Source organism: Temnothorax nylanderi, unplaced genomic scaffold, assembly GCF_030848795.1.
Source record: "Temnothorax nylanderi isolate EJ_2023f unplaced genomic scaffold, tnyl_v1.0 TNYL_tig0088_pilon, whole genome shotgun sequence".
Taxonomy (NCBI): domain Eukaryota; kingdom Metazoa; phylum Arthropoda; class Insecta; order Hymenoptera; family Formicidae; genus Temnothorax; species Temnothorax nylanderi.
The window spans coordinates 411,807-421,382 of record NW_027249150.1 but is presented as its reverse complement, the minus strand read 5'-3'; the positions used below and the strand labels follow the sequence as shown (position 1 = coordinate 421,382).

Sequence of the window (9,576 nt, the reverse complement as noted above, 5' to 3'; positions counted from 1 at the left end):
TGGCTTAGGAACGCATTCCGTTCGTGAGCGTCGGGCCTGCCGCATTGTTTACTCGTCGCGCGTCGAAAATAACACAGAGTTCAGACGCGTGTAGAATCGCGAAAAGTTAACGGATTTGGATTCTGCAAAATGGATTCTTCTCCAGAAAGTAAGTACAATTTGAATGTGTTGCTCGAAATTATTATTAACAATGTATGAAATAGTAAGTCATTAATAAAAGTAGTGGTATTTTTCTTGGTCACGTTCTGAAAAGTCGTGTTAGAAAAAGCAATAAGTCAAAACCCTTGTCGACCCCGGCTCTTAATCCAAATGGAAATTGTTGCTTAGACATTTCTTCAAAACATATCCAAAAATTAGCTGCAATTAGCTGCGACTTCGGTTTCGGTTATAATTTTTATGCGATGATGTGTGCACTTTCTGCAGTTTTTCGTAATTTTCGCGTCTGAAATATTGTTTATAGGAAATTGGTAAATATAATTCTTCTATTAATGCTAATTTTCCATTTTCTACAGAACCTCTGGATAATACCGAAGAAATTTCTTTCACGAGAAAGGAAATTTTCATATTTGTGAAATCGGTATTGAACGGAAATATCAACGTGGTCACTGACATTGTTGAAATGGAGGTGTCAAAAAAATTGAAGCATCCATACATTTTGCCGAAAAGTCTGAAAGATGCCATGGGTAGATTGGTATCGGAATTCAAAAAGAGGTGGCAACAAGTGAGCAGGAACAAAACCAAGTTCTTCCAAAAATTCGACGAGTGGCTCAACGTTCCTGTGTCTTTCACAATTGAAAATGAAGGTTTGAAGACTTCAACGGAAAACACAATGGGGCGTCCTTCCACAAGCTGGGACGATTTGAGTGATCGGTCAAAACGGAGGAGGACAGAAAAGGTTCGAAAAGAACATACTGTTCACGAATTGGCCTACGCTTCACAAATGGGTCTCCGGGCTTCTGGAAATTTACATGCTTCAAAGGTAATTAGGGATGTCACAGAAGGCAGTCCATCAAAAGCATCACAGTACCGGAAATCTATGGAACGCGTTTCAGAAGATGTGCTGTCAGGCAACGAAGCATTATCACTTGTAGTAGAAGGTAAAATGACCAAAAGTCAATACCAATTAATACGTTCTGTAAGCGTGAAAAAAAATTGTAAATTATACCCGCCTTATAAATGTGTATTGGATTCTAAAAAGAAGTGTTACCCTGCAAAGTCAGAAATTTCTGTAACTGAAAGTGGAGCCACAGTTGGACTCCAAGCATTGCTAAATCATACAGCTGAAAGAATATTAATGGTACAATCGGACGTTATTGGAAGTCTTCCTGAAAACAAAGTTGGTAATTTAGAATTGATATGCAAGTGGGGATGCAATGGCACTTCTGGTCAAAGTACTTACAAACAAAAATTTAGCGATGGAGACGGCAATAAATCGGATGCCAACATTTTCTTTATTTCACTTGTTCCCTTGCAAATCTTTGATAGAGTCAATCCACATGTGATTATTTGGAAAAATCCACGTCCTTTGTCGCCAAGATTTTGTCGCCCAATTAAAATTGAATTCTTGCACGAAACTGCCGAAGCAACTAGGGCAGAAGTTGATTGTATCGAAGCGCAAGAGAGAAACCTTGTGCCCTTTCAAACTGTAATGGGCGGCAAAAAAATTAACATCAATTTCAAACTTGTGTTAACAATGATAGATGGTAAAGTTTGTAATTCTATTACGAATACATCGTCAAGTATGCGTTGCTACTTTTGTGGTGCTACGTCCAAAGAATTTAATGATATCGACAAGATGTTGCAAAGACCGATTAATAAACTTCGCTTCGAATTCGGAATATCGTCGCTGCATGCTTGGATACGGTTTTTTGAATGTTGCTTGCATGTAGCTTACAAATTAGAAATACAAAAGTGGCAAGGACGCAAAGAGGATAAAGAAAATGTTGATAGAAGAAAAAAAAATATACAACAAGGTTTTCGTGACAGATTAGGGCTTCTTGTTGATCAACCGAAACCAGGCTATGGAACTTCAAATGACGGAAATACAGCTCGGAGTTTTTTCGAAAATTCTGAAATTTCCGCTTCAATAACGGGAATTGATGAAGAATTGATAAAGCGATTTCATGTTGTATTGCAGGTAATTTCTTGTGGTTTCGAAATCAATAAACCCAAATTTCGCAAATACACTGAAGATACTGCACGAAAATTTGTCGAACTCTATTCGTGGTACTTCATGCCAACAACAGTACATAAAATTCTTATTCACGGTCACGGAATTGTGGAATCTTCGTTACTTCCTATCGGACAAATGTCTGAAGAAGCTCAGGAATCATGTAACAAGTATATTAAAAGATTCCGAGAAGATTTTTCACGAAAATGTGACCGCATCAAAAACATGGAAGACATTTTTTGCAGACTTTTAGTAACGTCAGATCCAATAATATCCAGTTTGCAAAAACTTTCTCCAAAGAAACAAAGATCGTTATCCTCATACGCGGTTGAACTATTGATTCCACCTTCAGTTACAGAATCAAGTCAGACTTCTTCAAATAATACGAGCGATGCATCTGACGATGATGACAATTCACAGGACAGCGATTAATTGTAAGAGATGCTAAAATTATATCGATTAGAAATGAAAGAATGAAAGAAATATATTATAAATGTTCATTGTCATTGTAATAATGATTAATTACTTTATTCCAATCCTCTTCTTCCCAAATCTTCAAATGTCAACTGTCATTACATTTTCCATTTAATTTATTTACAATCATAATTTCCAAAATTTGACTTCATATTCACTATCAGCAACGTTGAAGACTCCTAAAAAATGAATTCCGTGCAAATCGAATTGACTTTCCACAAAGTAGCCGTCCACATCGAGTCCACCATTTTGTTTTTTGGGAATATTTTTACTTATTCGTAATCAGCGACCTCGAAAATCTCTATGCAGGAAATTTGAAAGAAATTTAATGATTATTCGCCATGGCGCCATTTTTGAGCTATACTGGAGCCGCGATTTTTTTTTTTCGAAATTTGACTTCGAATTCGTGGTCAGCGACCCCAAAAATCCCCGAGTACAAACTTTCACCCGAATTAAATACGTTTTTGACTTTTGGCCGGCTTTTTGGGATTTGGGACCACTGTGAAACGGCACAGTATTATTATTGCTAGAACATATATCTGTTATACATGTCCTAGTAATAATAATACTGTGCCGTTTATTTTAATTATGGATTAATCTTGGTCTCTATTTTTTCCTTTTTCAAAAGTTGACTGGAGCTTTAAGTAAATTTTTTCCTTCCGAAAAGAATGTCGTTGCACATCGCGTACTTGATGCTATTTTTGACAGCGGTATTGATAGCGGTTCACTATTCGACGGCGTTAGTCTGCTTCCTATAACGGCGTGCACTCGCATTCTGCCTTTTCAGATGATAGAAGAATTCGTCGACGATGGTACCTATAAGTTAATCGTTCTACGTGGCAGTGCCGACTACGACTTACAATTAGTCCCCGTAAAAGTTTACTCGGCGATCGAGGAGCTCGACTTTCACTTCTGCTCTACACCCTTTGAGCGATCAAAGTTATGTCAGAGACCATGTTGTATTCGGTAATATGGAATTATAATCACGTTTAATACAATATCTACCGTGTGATTTCGTTCACGCTGACGCACATAGAGAAAAAAAATGATGTTGTATCAACAGTATCAGGCTAATTGGAAATAATCTTGCTAATTCAATAGACAATAAACAGTATTAGTGAAACAATACTTATTTTATTAAAAGAAGAAGTATTTATTTTATTAAAACAAAAGCATGAATTAACAAGATCATTTTTAATTAGACTAATGCTGTTGATATACAACGTACATAATTTTTTTCTCCATGCACATGGAGTGATAAATGGTTTGTGAGTCACAAGACGTTTCCGCGACAGTTTCAAACGAGGGGAAATAAGTATTAAGAATTAAACATATTAAACATGTCGTCGATATTTTCAAATGTGACCAGCTCTGCCAAAGATGAAATGGGAAGGATGGCTGGCTTACGAGTCGTGCGTGGGCGATCTTGAATAATTTTCGAAATGTTACTTAAACATTAATATTATTAACAATTTTGAATTTTTTCTAAGCCTAGTGATTATAGTACATAGATGAAGATTTAAGTATTATATTGCAAATTATTATGTTTGCAGCGTGTTAACACTAAGATAAAATAAGAATTTACTTCAGAACTTCAGTTTTAGCATTTTTTTTTTAAAGTCATTCAATTTTCGTTGACAATCATTCAAAGTATCCAATATAAGAAATCAAATTAAACAATATATTAAATTATTTTCTTGCTGAGCGCCACATCCCTTCTGCGAGACATGTACGTTTAAATTTATTGATCTTTATGCATCGAGTTGAAAGCTAAGATACATCGATATAACTTGAAATAGTAACGGGTGTATAAGAAGTAGGTGGATAAGTAATGCCAGCTATGGTGAGCTTAACGACAGCGAATAATTTATCGGTTTGGCCGATGATTCGCCGATAAAAATTGTACCGTCGCATACCGCCATCTACATAATTTGTATAATAATGCTGCCGCAATTAATTATATAGATCCTAGGATCCAATAAATTCTTGTATGCGATGATCGCCCTTCAGTCACGCGTTCGCACCCTTGAGAGAATCGCAGTATCCTCATTCCTCTTTTTAATACTTCCGGCGGCGATAGCCGCGCTGTGAGCTTTTTCGATAAAGGACTCTTCGATTCATTGTTGTGTTTAGTAGGATTTGGGATTCTGATTTCTTTGTGCCTCTCTACAGTCTCACCTGTTCGTTTTAGTTCACAAGAGAGATAATTTTTCCGAATTAAAAGTTAATTATTTATTGCAACAGTGTCCAACTGGACGAAATCGACATTTATTTTTTACACAGTAGCCGTTAATCTGCATTTTGCAAAATGACATACGCAACAGAGCGATCAATCGTAATACTTTTCCTCGTGTTGGGCACCAAAACGCTGACAGAGAGTATGGGCATTAACAATTATTTCCAACTGATCAACGACGTCCACAGATATTATCGTACGTCGTGTGTTATTTTCGTGCGGCCTGACAATTACGGTGAGTAGATACCGGGAACAGTTTTCGGTTATTATTTCTCACACTGCACTTCCGCGAACTTTCGAACAAATATTAAATCATTTCACGTGCAAATTATTTCATTTCTATACATTATTTAACGTTAAAGATATTTTCAATTTTTCAAAAAATCATTTTCTTTTTTAATTAATTGTTACGGATTCAGGATTTAAATTGAATAAAATGTAATTACATAAAAAAAAAATTAAGTCACCTTTGTCTAACTTTTATTCTTGAAGAAATTAAATGCAGTTATGATTTAGAGAGCATTTAATTCTGACAACAAGTAAAATATAATACCATCTTCGATGCGAATATTACAGATTTGAACACGACGACATTGGTGCACACGTGGTCGCGCGAATTCTCACGACACCAAGTCATGACCGTGACCATAACTTTCTCGGATCTGAGTGAGTACAACGAGTACTGGAAGAATGTCACGCGGCCGTTGTTTGTCGTTCTCCTCGACACCAAGGAGACCATGGGCGAGTTCGCCGAGACCACGAGGAGCATAAAGCCCATCTCTTTTCCCATTTGGCTCGTTATGTTTCTTCAGCGTCCTGGGAATCCTCTCGAGGAGCGCTGCAGACATCCTACCGATAACGTATTCAACGTGGACTTCAGGACCCAGATGTTGGTTCTCTGCTACACTCGCCCGATTCTAGTCGAGTGGTACGCCATTCGCGATAATCGCACCAGAACGTTTGACCTGGCCTTGTGGTCCCCCGATAGAGGTTTACTTTTAAAAACGCAAAAGTCCCTCTACGCTAGGAGGAGCAACATGTTCGGCGACGTTGTACGCGTTGCGTCCGTGATCGTAAGTTTTTCGCTTTTCCTCGAGCTCCGTTGTGCGTTGCTTCTTTTGCGAATCGGAAAATGGTCGTGAGCGACGACCTTCTAGAAAATAGTTGCCTTGAAAGAAAATTATCTCGCAATTTGCCACGAAATCGATATTAGAACGATCTGAACGATTATTTATTAACCCTTAACGATGATTTAAAAATCCGTAGACTCGCGTAAATTGACTTGACAATTCTGTTGATATATGCACGAAGAACTCGCCGCTGACCCCGCAGGAGAACGGTACGGTCGGCGGGCTTTTCGGGATGTTGCTGATAGAGCTTAGCAAAGCGATGAACTTCACGGTGGAGATTCTGGATCCGGTGGAGGGATACGGCAGCTGGAGCAAAGAGAAAAAGGTGTGGACAGGTGCGATCGGCCAGTTGGTGGCCAATGAAGCTGATATCGGCATCTCCGCATTGGTGATGACGACTGACAGACAAAACGTCATCGATTATACAATACCAGTGAAACGCTCGCGATACCGCCTTTATTTTAAGGAGCCTAACACAGCCTTGGTGGAATGGTCTTTATACTTCAGGGTAATAATTATCTTTATATCAACAGTACCTATACATAAATTAGTATTAGATGTATTAATAGTAGACATGCATCATTTAATATATGTATTACATATGCCTATGTTAATTATATTAGCTACAATTAAAGGGATAAAAATTACAGTGTTGTAAGTCAAATATTTTAAAAAATTTGACTTACACCACTGTAATTTTTACCCCTCTAATTGTACAGTGATAGAAGTTTAAAACTGCACAAAGACTTTATAATCAACAAAAATGCAATTACTTAAGATTGTTTAATTACATCTCTGGGAAAAGTGTTAACATTGAACAAAAAATAGTGTTAAGATAATTTATGCTAAAGATTCACGATAACAAAGTGGAATAAATTGCTGCTTTTTTTCACTGATAAATGTTCCAGGCATTCAGCTATGGAACTTGGATAACATTATTAATGATAATAATAACAGCTTCTATTCTATTGACTATCATGAAGACAAAAGGATACTTTTCGATGAACTTAATGTTCGAAAACTGTATTAATGTTTGGGGGATTTATTGTCAGCAAGGTTTGTCAGGTAACGTTTACTAGAGACATTCAATATTTGTCTAGCATAATATTTTCGTGTTATTAGTCACGTTTTAAGCAATTGTGTGTGATGCATCGATATGTATCAATATATGCTAATATATATGTCAATATATGCCATATATATAGAGGAAAGTCCCCTATTATGAGATAGGCTCCTAATAAGCGATAGCGAGGTTTCTGCTAAACTAATAGGTTCTATTTGTTGGTTTCATCATGAACTTATTGCCCTTAGAGTAAAACCTGTTTAGTGGAAAATTCATTATTCGATCGTGCGTACACTCGTCTTCTCCATTTTTCAATTCTGCACATAAACTTCCGGCAATCACGCAAAATAGATGTGGTATCTCATAATAGGGGACTTTCCTCTACATATATATGTATATTTGACACCATAATAATAATGCACATGTATATTTTATGCAAAGAATTTCCCAGCGATTCATCGATGAGACTGGCTTTTCTCTCGATTTCTGCTTCGTCGATAGTAATTCTGGCCATCTATTCCGCCTCGTATATCAGCATTCTAGTGCTCTGTACGCCCAAACTGCCTTTTTCCACTCTGGAGGGTTACGTTAAGGATGGCTCTTACAAATTAATTGTGATGCAAAATAGCGCCCAGTACGACGATCTTATTGTGAGCTCGCCGTTATTTATAAAGCACAGAAATTATTCTTGTGCAACAGTAATTTGTCAGTCACAGTAATTTCGATTGAAACGCTCGCAAATAAAAGCACAGTCTCGTGATTGTATTAGTTATTACATGACATTCACAATAAATCTGAATAATTTAGTAATTTTCTTGTAGAGGTAATTTTAAACGCGTTAGAGAATTTAATTTGTAGAGAATATATTGTTCTTAAAATCTTTTTTGTATTCTTATAATGTAAGTATTACTGGCAAAAATTCTAAGGAAGAGACATCCCCCCCCCCCCTATTTCGACTACAACTGGGAAAAAAATATTTTTTTTCAAATTATGCTTTCTTAAAATTTGTAGCACGTCAAGGATCCCATTTTCCTGCAAATGTACAAACTGCTGGAAGAAAAGCATTTACCGCTATCAACGACGGAGGGATTCAAGCAAGTTAGCAATATTACTTAATTAATGAAATCAACGACGTTAAGTTTCATTAAGACGTGCATTTTCATATCAATTCTTACGCAGCTCTGCGAGAGAAACAAGTTAGCGCTTTACGCGGCGGACGTATTTAAAGAGCTTAACATTATACCGTGTAGAGTCGTATATATTGAGACCGGAAGAATCGTCAATTTGGCGATAGCTCTAACGAAAGGGAATCCTTACACTGGCCTCATGAATTACCAGTAAGTCCTAATGTATATATTTATTTACAAAGATATATTTTATTATTTAATATACATTTATTTGTTTGGAAAACTGTCATCCTTTATTGTACTATATACGTAATTGTCTGATGTTTATAAGTTGAGTGTTTGTTGATGCATATGATAAATCGATGAATTTGATTAATATCATTAATTCTTAAAAATATAATTTTTTATAACTTTTGAGGTATAAATTTCATATATTTGGTCTTATAAATATTTATCTAAGAATGCGAGAATATCGTTAAATTTTAATGTTGTTGAAATCACAAAATTACAAGAAATGTATTATATTCAGATAGAACTACTCTTACTACTGCTTTTCCCTCTTCAAGAATAAATACTCTAAATATTTTTTCACATTTTTCAGCTTGCGGAGATTTCAGCTTAATGGCGTTATAAGCAAATTGAAGAACAAATATCTTATACGAGATAATCCGAAAGAGGAACTTTACTTTTGGGTCGAATTAATCGATGTAACGCCAGCTCTGGCGATGGTGGGGGGCAGTATGGTCCTGACACTTCTGATCTTGATAATAGAGAAAGTGTATTATTCGTTTAAAACTCGATCTTAGAACAACAACCCGAGCAGAAATCCTGGCAAGCCGTAAGGCAATAATCAGGTCCAAATAAAAATGCCTGATTTTTTGGTCAGGACCGAGTCAGGTAATCTGAATATGGCCCTGATCCGAAAATAACGCAGCGCATGATATTCAGGACATGAGGATTTTAATCGTGTAATGTCCTGAAAAGGATTATCTGATACGGACCAAGTGAGGACAACGTTTGTGATCCTTATAGTTTCCTTACATTTAGATATCGCATTAACCCTTTCGGTATGGAGAATGACTATAGTCACTGCAGTCCATTATACTGCTCACTGCGGCCGAGCAGGGACTATAGTCACTGTCCACATGCTGTTCACTGCGGTCGAGCAACTTGAAATGTTAACTTGAAATGCTTCTGTTGATAAATTTTTTAAATTGTTTTTGTTATTGAGTTTTATTACATATAATAATTGAAGGCGTTGAACGTCGAGTGCCTATAGCTCTCTCGGTCGAATCGCGTATATCGGCGGATCGACGCTCCGGCCACTAGAGGGCCGTTCGCGTCCCGATCGCCTCGTACCGAAAGGGTTAAGGGAT

At 36.8% G+C, this 9,576-nt stretch overlaps 1 protein-coding gene and 1 pseudogene across 2 annotated transcripts; both read left to right on the top strand.

Moving 5' to 3' along the window:
* On the top strand, positions 1-2,638 carry LOC139774812 (uncharacterized). Of its 2 annotated transcripts, XM_071710292.1 has the most exons (3): positions 1-148; positions 513-1,336; positions 2,138-2,638. In XM_071710292.1, the coding sequence occupies exons 1-3, from the start codon at positions 130-132 to the stop codon at positions 2,600-2,602; spliced, it is 1,308 nt and encodes a 435-aa protein (XP_071566393.1). In that variant the 5' UTR covers positions 1-129; the 3' UTR covers positions 2,603-2,638. The 2 variants fall into 2 exon arrangements, with proteins under 2 accessions (XP_071566393.1, XP_071566392.1); XM_071710291.1 differs by having other exon boundaries at positions 513-2,638.
* Positions 2,639-5,500: 2,862 nt separating this feature from the next.
* LOC139774818 (probable glutamate receptor) lies at positions 5,501-9,042 on the top strand (annotated as a pseudogene).
* Positions 9,043-9,576: the final 534 nt, after the last annotated feature.